Source organism: Numenius arquata, chromosome 6, assembly GCF_964106895.1.
Source record: "Numenius arquata chromosome 6, bNumArq3.hap1.1, whole genome shotgun sequence".
Taxonomy (NCBI): domain Eukaryota; kingdom Metazoa; phylum Chordata; class Aves; order Charadriiformes; family Scolopacidae; genus Numenius; species Numenius arquata.
In genome coordinates, this window is record NC_133581.1 from 43,683,774 (window position 1) to 43,704,315 (window position 20,542).

Genomic DNA, 20,542 nt, shown 5'->3' on the forward strand with positions numbered 1-20,542 from the left:
GTTGGAAAGGACCTTACAGTTTCATGCTAGTTCAGCAAAAAGCCATTACCCCATACACGAGGGAATACGCTAGTGCTGCTGAGAACAGCAAACAGCACGCTTCCATGTGCATTGTTTGCATTGCTTATGCTCTGATACTTTATAATATGGGGGAGGGTGGGGTGTCCTGTGGTTTTAGCATTGTTGGAAATTATGGGAAGAGCTTGTGACCCTCTCCCAGCTGTAAACAGATGTTACCTAACCACCTCTGTGAGCACTGTGAGGTCTTTGGATTGAAATGCAACGCTGAGTTGTTTCATATACTTAAATGTTCTGGGTTTCAATTTTTAAAGAGTTTGAATAGGTCAATTTTATGGAAAGGATGGCTGAAGTCATGGTTAGGAATAATATGAGACATTTTGTAAGAGGAATTTTATTTTATCTAGTTTTAGTAAACAGTTGCAGAACAAGAATTCTTGGTCTACTGTTTTACTCTCATGCTCTGCTTTTCAGCCTTATTGGCTATGATTTTCTCAGTTTCCTCAATCTCATAGAATGGTGCTAATAATGATAAATGAATAGAAATCAGCTCTCCTGATACTTGGCTTTCTGATATATGATAATGTTAATGGATCCTCATCAGTCCTCTTGGATGAAGGTACTTTGCTTCTTTCACACGTCTCGGACTAAGTGACTTGCCCAAGGTCATGCAATTGTCTAGTAACAAATTTAGACTCACATTTTTCAACTTCCATACCACTATAGGTATCAGAGCTTTTGTATGTCTGTTGGCAAAACAGGTTAAAGACTGCCCCATCATCAGAGTATGCACAGAGAACATTTACAATTACTATTAGGGTTTATTAGTTTTGACCTGTTAGCAAGTAGAGGCTCCAGCTGACATCAAGGCTCTGTTAGGTTTAGTGCACAGGCATCCAGAGGCAGTCCTTGCCCTGAAGACCTTGCAGCCTAAGTACATGAAAGCACAGAGGTGATACAATTACTTCAAAATCAGAGAGGCTTTGTCTCAGATCAGTAATTTAACCTCCAGATTATATCGCTGCTCGATTATATTTCCCTTGGAAAATATGGAAGGTAACCTGGAAGATGCATTCAGGGAAAGTGTCCCTCAGAGTTACCATTAAAACTACAGGAGCTTTTCCTAAATGAGATCCTTCAGATTTAATACGATGTTAGAAAAGTGATTCTTCTTTGGTTAACCAGTCTAGCTTTAACCTCTGAGTTTCTCCCCCGGTAGTTAGTGACATTACGAATACCTGAACAGCTGGAGGTTTGTAATGGCCATACAAGCATTTCAGTGCTGCGGTGAAGTGTCAGTTCAAACCCACTGCAGCTCAATCAGAAACGAGGCATCCCGCTCCTATTTCCTGGGGATCAATTAAAGTTTATCTTAGAGGAAAAAATTACACATCACGGGTTGTTGGCATCTTTGTAGTCAAGCCAAGGACAAATAGATCTTGGAGCTGCCTATTCTTGTAGCTTGTTCCTGTGGGTCCCAAACAGACACAAACCATTTAGCAAATGACAGCAGCAAAGTTTGTAGTCTGGCTGTTTGCACCATGCCAGGCAATTGAACAGAAGATGCTCCTTTTCAGTTATTCTCACCAGCATTACATTCACATAAACATTAAAACCAAACTGAATGCTGTTTTCCTTAGGTGAACAAAAGAGAATCACAGTAATGTTGTAATTTATTGAGAATCTTAAGGCTTTTATGTAGTGAGGCTTTCCCACTGCTTCTTAACGAAGTGAAATATATGTTCCATGTAAAGGTACTCTAGAAGATTTGTAGACTTTGCCTGCTTGATTTTTTTCATCTGTTTTGTCTGCAAATCTAGCACACGGAATCAAAGTTGTTGCTGTAGAAATGGTAGCTTTGAACACATGCTTGAAGTTCTAAAGAGAGATGTCAAATTAATTCTATGTAGCAAATGTCAAATGTTCTTTTCATACAGGTGACCTTGCATTGGTAATGATTTTTCAAACATGGTGTTTCCAAAGCATTCCCCTTAAAATTATTTTTTTGTTTTCTTTTAACCTTCAGGGACTCTTTAGAGTTTTGATACATTTTCAATTTGAAAGTATAATAAATACATCATTTACTTCATTAATAAAACATATTAATAAAACTTTCAAGACTTAAAGGTTTAATTTTCTGAGGTTACATAGGATAATGTGGTGTTTAGAAAAAAAAAAAAACAGGCAAAGATCATATATAACCTTTATATGTAATATAACTGTAAGAAGTTCCGATGATAATTTGTGGACAGGCAGAATATATATATTCCTTTCAGAGGGTTAATGTATTTTGAATATTATCATGAATCACGCTTAGAATAGATGCTCTTTTGATTGTTACTCTGGGTGTGCATGTAAAATTTTGCCACACAGTCAGGAACCAAACATCTTGGAGGGGGCTGTAAGGCAGTTTTTCACAGGTTAGTCACTTTTCTGATTGCAATTCTGCTCCAAATATAGAAGCAGTAACCTAATATAGTTGTTGCATCCAGCAGAGAATTGGGTGATCAAGTTCTTTCCTTGGTACTGCCAGAGAACTGTCAGTGTAACCTCAACAATGCCTGTAACCCTTTCCAGGTTGGAGATTTTTGATCTGAAAACAGAGAAGAATGTTTTTCAGTTCTCCAAAGCGCTTTGTTTTAGTACTCAGATGACAAATATCCTATATAGCGCTTATAAAATTTTAGAACATATAAATAACCCCCCTCTCCAATTTTGGAATATCTACAGCAAAATGAAAAGTGACAATATTTTTTAAATTCTTTTTGCTATTTTCTTTCCGGTGATGGAATTCACCACAAGAGCTTTTATGTTTGCTGGCATTTATGATACTTACTGGATTGTAATCTGCTGTGACATCCATATACACAACTACTTTACCATCACAAGTTTTAGGCATAATGCACCCTTATTGAACAAAATAACATCTTGAATGCTGTCTGTCTCTCTTTAGTAAGATGCCTTGTTTTATTACAAATGTTTGGTATTCGTTTCTGGTTTAAATTCACTGTCAACCTTTCTAACAGCAGAGAAATAGATGCTGTGCATGAAGAGTACAAGCAGAAACTGAGAGACCAGGAGGCTTTCCACAGAAAACAAATTCAACGGCAGCAGCTGTATGTTGAGGATTTAAAGCAGCAGATCCTGAGAGGACAGATCAGAGCAGAACGGGAACTAGAAAATGACCAAGCATTAATCAACCAGCAGATCCAAGAAAGTGGGTACCTGCCTCTTCTCTTCTCTCTCTTCCCTTCCATTATTGCATTCTTTCATCCTCTTCATGTTTTGTCCTAGTTATGGTTTATGTTATGGGTGAAACTTTATTATGGCTTATCACAAGATTTTTCTTAAAATTACCTTTCCCTTGAGAACAGTTATTAAACTGTGATTAACAGGACTAAAGGGCTTCCTTCGCAGTGCGCCAGTAGCACTGTTTAATCAGCTCTGCACGTCACTGCTGGGAGAGACAGCACCAGCGCAGCTGCTCCCCTGTGGCACTGAGCCTCTTGTCTCCCAAGCTGCTGCCCGTCCTGTCTCACTGCAGCTTTCTCTGTTCATGTCTGTAGTGCAACTCTGCCGGGTTGCAATGTAGACCGAGTCCGCTATTGTGTTTTAAGTTTTTCTAGTGACATACGTATGCTTCATCCAGTGAGTTGTTCTGGGAGACTGAAACTAAAATGAGTGTGGTAGTTCCTACCATAACCTTTCAGGGGAAACTGCTCTAACAATAACCAAGCAGCACTTCCAAGACAGTGATGTGTGTCGGTTGAAGTACTCCCTTTATGCATTTCATTGATCATGTCACCTGTAACAATAGAGACCATTTTCACATGCTTTTAATGAATTTCGCTCATTAGGAAAAATAGGGCCATGGCATAAGACCACAGCTCAAACTGTGTTTTCTGTGGTTGCTATGTGAGTTTTAAACAACGAAACAAGGAAAACACATCTGAGAAGCAGGTGGGACTCTGAAGTTCAAAGCTAAAATCCCAGCCCCAGTTAAGGGAAAGAGAGTTTCACTGGCTTTTATATAGTCAGTATTTCCACACACCCTCGCCCTTTTATAGTATGAAGAAAAATGTGTGAAGATATTCTGTGGTAGAAACTGAAGTGCGACAAATTAATATTGAAAATAAGCTGTGGGTTTTATTAACCCTAAAGATGATTAATTAGTGTTATTGCATTCTTTAGTGCTGAATTTGTTTTAAACCAAATCTGGATTTAAAGAAGAGAGGCATGCTTTGGTTAAAATAGGAGTTATTTCTAGGAAGTTCTAAAGTGTTATGCAAGAATACTAAAGGTTAGATCAGTGATCAGATTTTGACTGGCAAATAGCTATGTCAGAAGGTGAAGCCACGGTGTATTTGGAGAGGTATTTTTTTAGTGTCAGTGACTCCTGGCCCCCAAAGGTGCTGCTTTGTAGGCAGGGAGACATAATCAGCAAGATGTGTTGTTGGGGTTGGGCTGCCCTTTAACAAGTTTATAGACTGATTTGCGAACATTTTAAACCTTGAGAAGTTTTTGACCACTAAAATTGGGTGGTTATAGTGTTCTCTAGTTTGTCTTCTAACGAATTATTTCATCCAGGTTTCTTGATAAGCAAAGTACGCCTATTACAAATGCACCATTCCCACTTGGCAAAACCTGCTGTTGGCTCCTGGAAGAAGAAAACTTCTGTGAACTTTTGGAAGCTTCTCAGATCCAAACTTGTGCAGTCTGCTCTCTTTTAATTATGCCAGCCACAATGAAGAGGTTAAGAGGAAATTGAGGTGATGGGATGTAGCAGAAATGAACTTAGAAGATGTAGATAGTACAGAGAGGAGAGTTCCTCCAAAGTATCTTTATTTCGTGGCTCTGTAGACTGCTCTGCTTCCATCTAGTTCTGCTGGTTTTGCTGTGTTCACACAAATCTTTGCCAGGCAGGTAGTTTTTGCCAGGCAAAAAAAAAATTCTTCACTTGGCAACCCACCAAAGTTCTCCACCTTTTCTGTGCCCTCTGTGTCTCAGCTCCTAACAGAGGCAAGTTTGTGAGCAGAGATTAATTAGCATTTTAGAACTTGCACCTCTGTTGCAGGGAAACTCTTATCTGCCAAATGTTCTACTTGCTAGAAACATGCTAAAGAGGACAGATCTGGAAATAAGGAGTTGAGAAAAAAGCTTTGTATGTGAAAGCTACAGATGTTATTAAGAAAAATAATTTAATGACTGAAATGCTTCCCTTTTATCCCTAGAGTAACCATAGATTTAGAATTTCTACTTCTGTGCACATGCTGTGTGTGGAGCTGCCAACATAAACAGGACAGGAGATTCATTGTGGTAGGATTCACTAATGAAGTATGCTTAACAAGATCAGTAGTCACCAAGCAACTGATGCTGACAATGCCTGTGCGCTAATAATTTCTTACATTAGAGAAACTTCTACAGCCTGGAATTCCTCTCTTGCTGCTCAGCTGTGCAGAGCTGCAGGTAGCCCTTATTCATCACATCAGACTTAAATACCTCTTAATTCCTAACCCCCTGAATAAGCAATGAAAGGTTGCTTATTCAGTAAAGGACTGCAGATTGAAGGTATGTCCAGCGAAAAAAGTGTTGCTGCTTTTAAGATATAAGTGCTTTGAAAAGCTTTGATCCTTTGAGAAATGGTCTACTCCTCAAGGAACCTTGCCTGTGATTTTTACATTGCTTTTTCAGCTGAGGATTTTTTTTTTTGCTTTGTACAGCTGAATATGTGTTATTTTTATAGCAGCATAAAAATGAACAAACTCTGCTTCATTAAGACAACATGTCCAAGCCATCAGGCACAATCTGGCAGTGGTGATCTCAGTAATCCCTTCTTTTGATTGTTACAGTTCACCATAGCTCAGATTGAAGCCAGTGCACTCTGAAAAACCTCTAAGCACATACCCTGCGTGGAATAAAGTAGTCTTGCGTCTAGGGTTAAAAATAAATCAACCTGGTGTTCTGTGTTCTCAACTGCTTCCCTGTTGGCTGCAAAGATCAGGTTCTGAATACTTAGAGAAGACTAAGTGTGTAAGCAGAGGTAACATTTTATTATCAAATTAGGTTAGTCAGTTGATTTGTGAGCATATTTAGCATTTATGAAATATGGGGGACATGAACAAAAGCAGAGAAACTAACTCTCTGTGGAGTAGAGTGGTGATTTTAATGAAAAGTACTCATTGACTGGTGGTATGAGCTTGTCTCCTTTGAATTATGTTTTTCCTGATAGCTAAAGGTTGTGTTGGACCTGCGTCCTTGCTGTGAGAGTATTTGATTCGTTTCAAGTGCATCATATGCTAAAGTGCTTATGTACAAAATACGTGGGCTCCCGTCAGGCTGTTCTGGCAAGCACTTGTTGGAGCAGCCGTAGTTGCAACAGGTAGTAGAATTTGTGGTTGTTGCTATACCACAGCCAGGTGCCACACAGGGTTTGTGTTGCTTGGGAAGTTTCCATCTGATGGGCTTAGAGAGGCCGGAAGAACTGTCTGGCAGGTTCCTATGTGGTGGCTTCCTTATAGCCTTGTCTTCAACCCGCTTTGAAGGTTGTATGCCTGCAGGACTGGTAGCTGGCATTTGCCCCTGCAAATGAGGTGCATCCCAACTGGGGCGTAGAGAGATCTAGCCTTCAGGCTTACGGAAGTTGCCACCGATAAAGGCGAGCACAAAAATTGCCATTTTCCGTGTTAAACAAAGTTTCTTAGCATGAGTCCTTCTCCATCATTTTCAGCATGCCTGGGTAAGTGAGAGAAACTGGTTTGCAGGTGGTTTTTCTTGGTTCAGTCAAGTTAAGGAGGAAAGGATAGGAACAAAAGGCACAAAGATAAATGTTTGTTTTAGAATAGTTGTAAAGCACTCAAATGCTGTGATGAGAAGTCTGTAATGCTTCAAGATTGCACAAGTGCTTATTTTTCCACTCAAAATGTAGGATTTTATTAGCTAAAGGCTGATTAATGTGTGCATGAAGTTCCATTTACTGCGTTAACACAGAGGTTCTGTTTAGCTCTGTACAACTTCCTCTTCTAGTTCCCTTGTTAACTGCTCTCCATGCACATACATTCATTCCCTAAGTAACACATACAAAGTTTAATGTGTGATTTCAGAATAATTAAAGCAGCAGTAGTAGCACAGTCAAAAGCTAATGAAATTGTACTTCACTACTGTGAATACATAACCTATGTCTTAAAAGTACACAAATTGAACTTGAGCCTTTTAATGCTTCCACTGTATTTTATCAAGAAGATTGAGGTGATATTTGAGTGTAATCTTGGAGAAATTGAAATGTGTTCTTTTAGCTTACAAACAAGGTCTTGTCCACCAGTCGCCTTAGCTGTATCAGTCAAGCCCCTGCTTATACCTTGCAGTTGTTACCCGAGTCCTAATCCCAATGGAGAGGCTTTAGGTTATCAATAAAGTGCAGCAATGATACATTTTTCTCTAAATGATTTGCCAGACTCTGCTCTACACGCATAGAAATTCTGTTCTTAAGTGAACTCTCAAGGCTGATTAAATTAAGAAACAAGATAGTAAAGAACGATGTTTTTCCTATGATTTTTACTTTCTTTCAATCATTGTTTTGTTTACAGACCAGCAGTGGCTTATAAATGAGAATAAACGACTGGCTGCCCTTCAGCAACAGCAGAGAGAGTTTGCAGTGCAGACAGAGTCCAGGCTGTATGCAGAGGCTGAGGTGCAGAGTACCGTTGGGCTGGAAACCTGCCCTTCCCTGCTACAGCAGAACAAGAAGAGACTGGTGCAGCTGGAGCTCTTACGAAGATACTCCTTAAAAAAGGCAGAAAGAAACATAAGAAGGAAAAAGGTCAAATTTCAACTGGAAAGGATAGTCAAGAAGCAGAAGTTATTGGAAGCCAAGCAAAACCTAGAGCAGCTGGAAGCTAGCTGCTGGCTCAATGAAGAGTGTGTGAAACAATCCCAAATCCTAAATGAAAATACCGCTGTACGGTCCTCTTCAGACCACCAGTTGCAAAAGAGAAGGAAGTCACTGGGTTCCAGTTCCTTGCAGCAGAGGCAGCATTCGTTCTGTAACCCACATCTGCCCCAGGTACCTGGGTAAGATAACATCTGCCAATTCCTCTGCATTTTCAAAAGTAATTTAAATTCAAGGTATTTTCAGTGGCCACCTATAATCCAGAATGCCTCCCAATGTATTGAAACAATCCCAAAACTTGTAATATCAGTGAATTTACTATATTGTATGTCACACTGGAGCTCTTTGTCCTTTTTCCTAGGATCTGTACAGTGCATTCCCTGCTTAGCTCTTTGACACGGTCTTTCTCACTGGTTTTTACATTTGTCTTTCAAGCCTTTCTGCACTTTTTACTTTTTTGTGAATGCTTTCCAGAACTGGCTTAACTCTTGTTCTTACCTTGTTCAAACTCCTGGTAAATACTAATTTCTGCATAATTTTGTCTTGATTAGGGTCAAGCTCTTCCTTCAGAATATTTGTATGATTGGGGTGATTCTGGATTTTACTTTTAAGTTGGCCAGCCTTTCTCAAGCTAAATAAACATCTCTACACAATGCTAAACAGTTGGCGTGCTAGCGAGTCTATCGTGGTCCTGGAGGCAGCAAGTAGCTAAACCTTGCTAAGTGGAGTTCTGTGACTTAGAGCCATCCTTTATTTTTAACTAATGTCTGCAGCTACTTGAGTTTAGAGACTGAATGCTGAGCTTAGAGACTGAATACCAAGCTGTAGCACATCAAGATACTCCTTTGTGTTGCAGAACATATTTCAGGATATCCAGAGGACTGTATGGTTACTGACAGAAGTATTATTTTTTACTTATTTATTCTCTGCTCAAATTTGCTTTTGAAAGGCATTAAGATTGTTGCTTTATTTCCTCTTTATTTCCTCAGCTTTTTGTTGAAGAGGGAGACTATCTCGAAGTTATCTACCTCACCAAATATTGATCAATGCTGTGAAGGCAGTACAACAGGGAGGTTGTCATCAGTAGAATATCTTTACAGAAGAGGTAAAGACGTTTCCAAGAGTGATGACCTTACTGATGAAGAAGGGGTCTCCTTTTCAGTCCAGAGGCAGCTAACTGAAAGTCAAAAACCATCTTCATTTGGAAACAAAAAAGGAGCAGGAAGAGATTCTAATGATTCAGCTATCATGGCTTATATCAATAAAAATGATCAAAACATTGAAAAGTTGGATGACAACCCAGGGCAAGCTGGATCTCAAAAACAGACCTCTAAAGGCTCCTCTCCTGATCTTTTTACGGAGAAAGAGGAGCCTGAAACCTTTATTACAGGGACAAGAATGATGAAAGCAAAGGTGCTAGAAAACTTAAGTCAGCCTGCAAGTAGCAATCTAGAAAAAAATAGAGCTCAGGCATCCAATAAAAAGACTAGAATGGATATCAATGGAAAAGGCCATAGGTCTTCTCCAGAAAACTTTCCTAAAGAAATGAAGAAAACAGTATATGGAAACCCACCATCAGCACGTCTAAACCAAACAGCCAAGAACTGGAAGAGAGAGTCAAACTCAGCCTTGCCAAGTCATGAGACATCATCAGGGGAACAGCAAGAATTTCTAATGGTGGCAACATCAGTAGGAAACCTCTCTAAGATGAATGCACACGCACCACTCTCTTACGTTGAAAAAAAGTGGCACAGCGCAGAGTTGCTAAGTGCTGGAGTGTCCAAAACCACCACAGATATGCTGGGGAACTGGCAAGAGGATGATGAAAATGAGATTTCTGATACTGATAGTTCCTATTCTGTAGATTCTCTCTCCTGTGCTTATGCAAAAGCTTTCACAGAGAAACTGAAACAAGAAGATTTTGACAGAAATAAATGTCTTGCCAACCCAGAAGATTCTGAGAGCGATGACAGTCAAATGTCACAAGACTCTCTGGTAGAAAAGGAAAATAGAGGCAAAAAGCAAAATAAAAGCCAATTTCACAAGTCAAAGGCCCACCATGAGCCAGCTAAGCTTTACAACAGCAGAACTGATCACCATCTTTCATCTGTGGTGACATCACATGCATCTCATATGAGGCTGGGAAAGCCTGAAAGAAGCTTTTCTCTGGACAGCTTAGCTGATGGAGAAGAGATGCCAGCAGAAGATCCAGTAGAAGAATCCAAATCTGATTCATCTGATGAAGTGCCGGCAGAGATTTTCTGGAAGTTACAAACTCCTAGATCACTGACTATACAGACTGAGCAAGACCATGAGTCCAAGACCTGTGACAGAGATATAGAAGGGACAAATTATGATCTGAAGCTGAGCGGTTCCTTTTATTTGGAGACTAAGCCACAGCCTGCTTCCAGTAATGCCTGCAGGCAGTTGCTGAAGGGGGGGACAAAAGTCTCCTTCGTAGAACAAGAAAGGTCTCTTGACAGAAGACTGTATTATGCAAGTGGAAGTCCTTTGCTTACTAGTGATGCTTGGTCTTCCTGTGACTCAAAGGTTGACATCAGCAGCCCCAGAATAAGAGCACCTTCTTCCCATGAAAATTTGGAATTTCAAGAAGCTCATCTGTGCTCTTTGAGCAAACCAAAGCTTTGGCTGAAGAAAGATGATCTAAAGCAGTCAGCTGCTGAAGTTTCTTTTGTTTCTGGCTCTAAGCAGATACATAGCATTACTCATTTATCACATCATATAAACAAAATAAACACAGTTTTCTCCTGTGACACATCAGAAGTACCTTTACCTGAAACAGCAACTGCAAGCAGAGTTTCTGAGAGTGGATCATTAAATAAGATTCTTAAGGAATGGACAAACTCTAATGAAAATTCTTCCTTGGAATCTGAAGATGCAACTTCCTCATTTGTTAGCTCCGTAGGACCAAGCTCCTCTTTTGTTCCTATTTCAGCAAACCATGATTATTATGAATATTCAAGGTCAAATTGTCCTGAACAAGAACAGCTGAGTAAATTATCTACTTACAGGTCTACCACTGAATGCACACAAACATTCAGCTGTTTGGAAAGCGCCTCCACTGCAGACTGCTTGTCACTGATATCTAGGAAAGAGGAGGGTTCTCTCTCCACAACTCATCCAGAGCTGCCAAAAGACCACATTCTGAAAAAACCACGTTTTACTTCTGTGTTGCCTATGCACATTTTGGAGCAGAGAAATGGCTGTGTAGATGCAGACTTAGAAGATGATTTCTTCAGAACTTTTGAAAAAGATGACCTCAATGATGACTACAGTAGCTTGATGACAAAATCAAGTATGACAGATTCAGGCAGTGGAAGTGCATCTGTCAGTGCACCTGCTGCTGAATCTTCTACAGGACTTGCTCAAAACAGGACCTCAACACAGATATCTGCAGTAAAACAAGTCCAATTTGGAAACCATGGGCAGCTTTTTCCAAGAAAGGAAATACCAACATGTTGTGACGAAGGTTTCTTTCTCAATGACTTAACCAGTAAGAACTGTTCTGTAGTAAGCAGTTATGAGCTTCAGCCATTGGCTGGACAAGGAGAAGAATCAGCTGTTAAAGTAGGTCTCCTCAGATCTGGGGAGAGTAATTTGGAAACAATGCAAGAAATGGATTATGAACAAATATCTGCAGACGAGATAACAACAGAGACAGATTTTTCCTCCCAGGAGACGACATATCGATGTAACCCTTTAGGTGTTGCTCACAGTGCAAGTTACGACCAATCTGCAACACCAATAGAGATGTCTCAAGAAGACATTATCTGCATGGAAACAAGCACAGATAGCTTGGCAGAGATTGCGCCAGAGGGGCCTTCCTTCAGCGATAGTGAAGAATACGAACCAAAGGCTGAAGACTTGTCTTCACTGAATCATTATGAATTCAAAAGCAAACCTGTTTCAAAAAATTACTCCCATGAGTGTGCTCTAGCAGACAGTCAGGCAAGTTGCTTATCCCAACAAATTTCAGAAAATTCTACATTATGTATTGATAACATAAGAGAAGAAAGCAGTGAAAGCAAGGAACACAATGTCTTGAATTCTCAGGCTGTAGTTCAGAAAGAGTTTTCATCCAAATATGAAAACTTAGTGGTAAATGAAGTAAGTTATCTCGTAGTGAATGTAAATGGCAAAGACACTGAGTCCTTCCCTGCTGCTATTTGTGAGAGTACAAATGATTTTCTCCCAGAATCCAATTCAAGCCTATTTTACCAAGCTTCAACAAAAGCCAATCTTTTTCAAAGTGCATCTGAGACTGAAAATTATGGTAAACTATTGGAGCATGTCACAATGATGAAGGGAGATTGTGATGCTACCTCTAATCTTACTGTGGAAGTCAGCACCACAGAAAGTTGTTCTGCTGTACATTCTGGCTGCCTTTGCACAACATGCTCTTCAAAATCAACAGGGCAGAAAAACAGTACGCAGATGACGACCAATGTTTCTGTGGAATTTGATGCAGCCATTCTCTTGGAGGCAGAAACACAGAACAAATGTTTGCTTGAGTCAAGAGAAGAGAAAGAAGCCTTTTTTGAAAGTGATTGTCCAGAGGATACCTTGCTTGTTGAAGATGATGTGAACCCAGAGTCAGGAAGAGTATTTGACAATAACACAAATACATCAGCTACTGTTTCTCAAGAGGAGAGGCCATTTATAAATAAGGAATCCAAGTTTTTAGGAGACCCGGAAACTAATCCAGAGGAAACTATGGTTCCTTATGAGAAGACAAAAGCAAACACTGATGAAGAAATAACAAAATTAATCAATAGCGCAATCAACTTAGAAAAAAATGCATTGGAAATTAAATCCAGACAGATTGAAAGTTTACCTGACTACCCAGTAGCCGAAGTCCAAAGTGTAACTGAAGACAGGAGTGGAGAAGATTTTCAAGGCTTTGGTCTGTCTGAGAATCCAAAGAAAGCTATTGATATTGTAGCTTGTGAAGTTCAGTGTGAGTTTTATACAAATCTGTGCCTGACACGTGAAAAGATGGAGAAAGATGAACTGCAGGTACCCAGCACCACGGTGGAACGCACTCAGGAATCAAAAGCGCTCCTGCGTTCTGGCAGCCCACTTGAAACAAGCAGCTTTTGCCAAAAAGAAAAAAGCAAGAAAGTAGAAATAGGTACTTATTCACTGGAGTTTTCTTTTGATCCCAAAACCACTCCTTCAGCTGTGTGTTCCCACACAACAGGTATTACTCAGAATACTTCACGCTTCATTGATACTTGTGAGGGGCTTTTACAGATGAACAGAACAATAGAAAATGTGTTCAATACAGAGGACAGAGCTGCGACAGTACTAATCACAAGTAGGCAAGGAAATATTTTAGCAAAACTTGAAAATGAAGGACAAGTAAATTCTAGCAATTTAATTGAGCAATGTGTACCAAACTGTTCGCCCCAGGAAGACAAGGTTAATCGATTTGAAGTGACTGGGAGTGAAGAACAAATTATCATGACAAACACTGAGGGGCTGATGATCACAAGGCAAGAAGTCTTACGCACAGATGAAAATGTGTTATTTACTGAAGAGTCTCCAGCTCTGCATCAGATGTATTGTGAGAGAGATGACAAAGAGGAGATTTTAAATCAGTTTAGGATCCCTGAAAGATACCTGACAGCTTCAGGACTAGAACAGAATATACTGTTAGAAGATGATTCAAGATACCATGATCCTACTGAAATGAGTGAAGATGGTGGCTCAGTGGACTCTGTTACAGATACAAGAAATGCAGTCATGAAAGATATTGATGCATATGAATATTCAGTTGATGATAGTACTGATATTGACCAATATAGAATTGAACCAGAACTTAAAAGTCCCCACACTAAAGAGGACAGCAATATGTATATGAGTTGCTCTATGCGATATCCTGAGCATGACACTTCAGAAAACTTGAATGTAAGTACCATTAGAAAAAGACCTGATATTTTTCAATTGGATATAGTAGACTCTAGAGTTGAGGAGGAGAAAGAGCATTTGATGAATCTCGTACAAATGGCCAAAGCAGATGAAGAAAAGCAGATGTTTGTAGAAAACACAGAGGAGGTAGAACTGATCGTTTTACAAAACCTGAATGAGCTATTCCCTGAAGACAAAGACAGCTGCCAAATGACACATGATGACAGCAGATTAAATGAAATCCTAAGAGAAAGCCAGTGGGTGTCTACCAGCTTTTCTAGAAGTAATGAAGATATCAGCGAGCAACAAAATCCACCAGCAACACTGAAGCCTACTGAAAAAAACCAAGAAGGTTCACTTAAAGACTCCCCATGCCAGACTGTAAATCACCTTTTATATCTTGGAGTAAGTGATGATTCCCATCTTGTTCAAGATGTTACCACTGCATCGAAAGGACATACAAAACCATCTAACAGCAGTGTTGGAACTGGAGCTATTCTGCCTTACTATGAAACATTAATGGAGAGTGATGTCTGTGTTGGTATGCCTGTTACAGCCAACAAAACGGGGCGAGAAGACACACATCTTCCTGATAAAAAGCAAAATAAGAATGTAGCTTTTCTGCAAGCCAAGACCACACAGGACAGGCAGGAGGATGAATTCTTTGTATTTAACAATGCACCTGATTGTGCCATATCTGGGCAAGCTGTCAATGAGAATAGCTCTTCCACTCCCTGCAGTGCAGGTGGTCCTGAGTCTGAAACTGTTGTACTTCAGCAAGGGGCCAAAGGAAACTCATTTTCCTTGGAAAAATTAGATTCTTCTGAAGATATAATTCAGGATGTTAACAATCCTCATGAAGAATGCAGGGTGGATTTAATGGTTAATAAACTACCAAAAGACTGCCTTAATTTCATAGAAGATACGGCTCAAGAGGAAAAGGGTACCATTGTGTCTGATTCACTGCCCTTGGATAATTCGAACCTTTCTTCTTCAGAGAAAGAAGTGATGGAAGATATAGGGAGGGGAAAACTGCATTCTAAACTAGAAATCTCTTCACAAAAAATGTTTCACAATGTTAATACAACTCCGAAGGTATTTCACTCAGGGAGTTTATCACAGTATGATGAGAAGGAGAAATTTTTAAGCACAAGCTATACTACAACAAAGAGTACAAATGAAAATGCAAAGTTTCCTGGTGTAGCTGGATATCAGCATGAGCCCAGAGAAAATCAGGGACACAAGGATTCTGAAGAGTGCTGCGTCAACCAGCCAGGCAGCACTGTTTCTGAGAGTGCTTCAACCCTTTCAGAAGGCCTGGACAAGTCTCCATGGGAAAATCCACATTATAATAAAGAGTTTCTAAATTATAATAGAACCTTGGACACTTCTAAATGTTCTTCTGGTCTCCTGAATCATCCAACATCCTCTGCAGATGTTTTCATTGCCAGCAGCGGAGACAAAGATAAAAACGATGCTCTTCTCTCTGAAGAAACAAAATACTTTGAAAGTGAATCAACTGATTTAAGTGTATTTGTAACTTTTCCTGGTGTTTCTGAAAAAGTAGCTGAAAGGAAAAATAATTCTGCAGTTGCAGAAGCTACATATGCTCAGAATAATAAATTCCTTGAAAAAGTTGCAGGAACAGATCAAAAGGAGAAAATAATTCAAGGTTCTTTCCAGAATTGTAATGACATAAAAGAAAATGATGTTCATGAGTACCCGGAGCACTACAGTAACACTTCTAGTGTGACTGTACCACAGTCAGGCTTACTTACGTTTCAGAGCCAAGGACAGGCTGGCAGTAAAGAATCAAAGTCTTTTCCATCCTACTTTGCAGAAGATGCTCCAACTGATACACCATTTCAAAGCTCCAAGAACTTCAGTCCTTTTGACACTTCTTGTTTACTTGATGACTCAAAATCTCTAATGTTTAGTCAGCTTGAGGACTCACTTCAAGACACTTTTTTAACTGAACAAGTGTCCTCCAGTTCTGCAGATGTGTGTTCTGTAAAAGAAGATTTCCCCCAAGCATTTGCATGTGTTAGTCATCCATCCTTAACACCACTTTCAGAATCTTCTTTAACTGCAGATATAGGCCCTGGTGAAACTGGTACGTACGATACTTCACATTCAGATATATTGAAACACTCTCCATTTGCTGCTTTGCAAATACAAGACACTCAGTCTGATAAGGCTGTGGTATTCGATGAGCCGATACACACTTCAGGAAGTATTTTACTTTCTCTTGCAAAAGAAAACAGGCATTGTCCAGTATCAGACACAGACTGTACTTCATATAAAAATTCTGCTGTGGATGGGGAACCTGCATATGGAAGTAATCCTAAAAAATTTGACAATGATATAAAAGTTGCTCAGCACCACTGGGATAAAGTTCCACCCCAAGAAGCTTGCACAGAACACATAGAGAAAGTACTAAATAGTAATTCTCTTTTATTACCATCTTTACCTTTTTGGGATACTGGAAGGGAAATTCTTGTTAAAGAGGGACAAATGAGAAAAACACTTAACAGAAATGAAGAACAGCATTCAAATACCGAGGCTGAACATTTTGCAGTAAAGACAGAGCAAAGAAAAACATTAAGTAGAGAACCTGATGAAAAGCAAACTAATGTATCCTCAAATTCTGCAAACGAATTATTAGGCTCAGATGTTACAGTGTTGGAAAATCTGTGTCCAGGAGATGCTGGTGTGGATCCTGAGCACACCTGCAATTCATTTAGTCCAACATATCCCTCATACAGCAGAAGCACCGATCCCAGACGACTGTACCACACTGTCTTGGGGTTTGAAAAAAACCCTGCAGATCTGCAAGATAATTGTCAGTATGTGCCTACAGATGAACAGATGGAACAGGTGCCAGATAAAACAAATACAGATGGCAAAAAAGAGATTTTACTCTGCAAAAGTAGTACAGGTTCAAGCGTTGATAGCCCTGATGATGATGATGCAGACAATTGTTCAACAACAAAGGACGCTATAATGAGGAATAAGTCTCTGAAATCAGAAAGACTACAGTTTTCTGAAATGAATAATGAAAGTACCTCCATAAAGTTTTCACCAGAAAACCAGTATTTGCCTCCTCAAGAATCCCAATTAGTGCAATTCAGGAACAAGAGATCATATTCTACTACACGGAATACGAAGAGCTGTAAACAAAGTGAACAGAGACCTTATTTACAAAGTCACAGATTGTCAGCCCCAGCTATTGCTGTCTTCTCTGATATAGAATATACTTCGGAAGCTTCATCTAAGGCAGATCCTTTGTTATATTCTGCATCTAAATCACTACAAGATTTAAATATGAGTGTAGAGCCTCCATCACCAACTGAAGATGATCTTCATGGAACTGAAGGATTTTCAAAGCAGGAATCAAAGAACTCCCTACAGGTTAAATCTAAACCCAGATTTCAGCAAAGAATGGCACAAACGAAGAAGCTTGCAAACTGTGATCCCAAAAATTTACAAAATTTTGCAGCAAGAACCCAAAGCAGCCAGTCTTTAAACGACTGCACTACTCGATCTCCATCATCCTCACTGCACACAGCCCGCAGTTCTGTGGGTGCAGTAGCAAATGTCAATTTAAAGAGTAGTTCTGTAACTCAGTGTAGCGAAGGCAAAGTTCGAGAAGCAAGATACCAGCCAGAAACAGAATTATTTTTGCACGACAATAAAGATACAATGCATTTTAGTTCAAGTGATATCAATCCATATATTCATCCATGGCAACGAGATGGATCATGCAGGATTGGCTGGAAACAGTATGTTTTTGGAAGTGCAAGTGATGTCTCTTGCAATCAAATTCCTGTAAACCTGGAAAATCGTAAAGTTATGAGATGTTCCAGTGTAGACAATGGAATGAATTCTCAAAATTCTCCTTTCCATTCTCATCTCAGTTCGTATGCTACAGCAAAAGTTTTATCGAGCACTTTAAGCAGCATTGAAGGTCTTCAAGGATGGGACAATGTCAAACAAGGCTTTCAATCTGCATACTCAAGTGACAGTACCAAGCAGTATAGCAACGTGTCCAGTGAAACATTGGAAACTAATCCAGAAAATAACACTGCTGAATTTGAGAATCCTTCTGCACAACCTGGTAACTCTTCAATGCAGGTTGATGAAATTGTACTGTTATATCCTTCTGAGTCTGAAAGGTCTTCCAAAAAACTACCAGGGATTACATGTGAGCAGGGAACACAAACAGCAACTACAGGAAGGTATAAGAGGCAGAGAAGACGTCAAAGAAGCTATACGGATGTTTCTGCAAGAAAGCAGGAAACAAACAGAGATCTGTTTCATCAGCCTTCTTGGACAAGTATGCAGAACCTGTCCATGCATCTGTCACAGCTTCTTCAGAATACTTCTGAGCTTTTGGGAAACCTCTCCCAACACAGTGTTGTAGACAGTGAGCAGAATGCCAAAATCAACCAAAGGGGAACTGAAGAGGCTGTAAAGGCCGCTAGATCAGATAGCTGCACTCAGACTACAGCAGATGTAGGCACTCAGACGGAGATTTTGGAAGAACCTCAAAGGAAACAGGAAGAAAAACAAGTGGAGGCAAAAATGGAAAATGAATTGAGGGCAGCTCAGGCAGGAAACGTTGATTGGAAAGGGAGAGGTGCAGATGCAGTAGGTAAGATTCCCAAAAGGAAAGAGGAAACACTCTCTCTTGAAGAAAGAACACAAGAACAAACAGGGATGAGACATCTGGGCAATCCTGACTTCCATGACAGTCTTGACAGCATTTTGGAAGACACCTTTATGCGTCTGCCTCTCTTACCCAGAACCTCTGCTCCTGTCTTAGATTTTCAAAAAACATCATTAAATTTGCAGCAGAATGTTGCTTTTGGTAATATCAGAGTTTCATCTGTCACATCATCTTCGCTGAGCTCAGGGCAAGATGGTTCTTCATGCACTGTAGTTAGCAGCCCTACTGATAGCACCTCTCAATCTCCAGCGTCTTACGCTCAGGATAAAAGAAGTGTCGATGAACTAGAGGTTCCAGCAGAAAGAAAATTTTGTTACAAAAACACCCTGCTAGTCGATAGGGCCTCTTCCCCTATTCTTACTCTCAGTGCTAGTCCCAGCAGCCAGACTGCTTTCAGCAGGTCTGCCTGCTCTATTAAGGAACCTCTTGGATATTCCAGTGATGTTTCAAGTCTCCTTCTCACCCAGAGACAGCAGAGGGCAGGCCTGCAGCCCAGCCTGCAACCTCACGTGGACAATTTTTCACAGACGGAAACAGACAGTGAGTCAAGCTCTTCTAAAGGCAATAAGGGCATAAGAAAGAAATCCGCAGGTTTCACAGATAAGAAAGCAGCCAAAGAGCTTTTAGGACAGGATGGTTCAAAAGACTTGGAACAACAGCAGAGTCTGACGGTTGGCACCCACACTACCATTTGTGCAAAACGACTGTATCGCTCTAGTAGTGTCTTGGAGGTGTCGGGCCACAGGGAAGTTTTAACAGGTGATCTCGGAGACCGCAGTCCGCTGGCACATTCACTTCGTTCTATGTATGTCACGAGCGGAGGAAGAGGTTCTTCAGCTGGAATCGGACACGAAAAATATGTTGGTAATTCTGATACTGCTTTGATTCATAACTACTCACCTCCAAATGCTGAGTTACTTTTTAATCAAAAAATTAGTGCCACTTGTTCAAGTAAGACAAATGCGGGTGCATCCTCGGAACCTCTGGTAGAAGCATCTTCTCTACAATTTCATGATTTCTTCTGGAAAAATGAAACCAGGTGCCCTCCCCTGCTCTCTGATGTGAGCGATGCGCAAACTTCCTTCCAGGACGAAAATACGGATTCTGTCACTGAGAGCGAATGTGACACTGAAATTCCTCTCAACACAACTACTGCTTTTGCAAAGCCTTACAGGCCTCGGAGCTACAGTCTCCGTGACTTACCCATACACAACAAATTCAGCAACTGGTGTGGTGTTCGGGGCAGCCCTTCTCCTTCCTTACTCAGCTTGAGTGGCAGCGTGACCGATCTACGCGGTCAGGCAGAAAGGACACCTAGAGGCACCCGAGCAACAGAAATGGAAGGGAAATCCCAGCTTTCTGATAGCAGGAGCAGAGAGATCGAACGACTTCAGAGAGAGCGCGCTCAGATCATGTCCGGCATCCACCTGGACCTGCACCAGCATCCCCTCACTGTGGAACTGACCGAAGCAAAGCTCAATCACGGCATCGGGGAAACGGATGCCCTGCTGAGGGTCCTTCAGAGCGGGACTGCAGATGACCTGGGGGCGATTCCAGTGAAGCAGCAACTTTACGAAAGGTAAATTACTTAAAGTAGTGTTGAGTATTTTGTATGCACTTCATGTACGCTTCGTGCAGCATAAAAAATATTTAGTAATGAGCACTTAATCACTTAGTCACACTGAGTCAACTTTATGTGAAGAGATGTAGTATTAAGCTTATTTTATATACAGTTAAGTAATGCATTTAAGACAGTTTTGGGGTTACTTCAAGAAAATAGGGAAAAGTGTAAGATTCAGTGTTAACGTTTCTAGCAGCTAGGAGAGTGATCATGGCTATCTAGCGATTATGGGAATATGTTTCATTGGTTTATTGCAATGTAAAAATAATTTCTATGGGAATATCTTATCTCTTTCATGCTTCTGTGAATAGATACTGCTGCATGAATATGCAAAAACAATTTTTAAAACCCCATAAAT

The 20,542-nt window shown here is 40.3% G+C and overlaps 1 protein-coding gene across 1 annotated transcript in view; it reads left to right on the forward strand.

Annotated features, from left to right (window-relative positions):
* STARD9 (StAR related lipid transfer domain containing 9) overlaps positions 1-20,542 on the forward strand; it is a 105,180-nt gene that overhangs the window by 76,895 nt on the left and 7,743 nt on the right. The window contains exons 22-24 of the mRNA XM_074148854.1: positions 3,045-3,235; positions 7,602-8,085; positions 8,893-20,142. Of these exons, the coding sequence (XP_074004955.1) occupies positions 3,045-3,235; positions 7,602-8,085; positions 8,893-20,142 (11,925 nt within the window). The remainder of the gene's footprint in view (positions 1-3,044; positions 3,236-7,601; positions 8,086-8,892; positions 20,143-20,542) is intronic.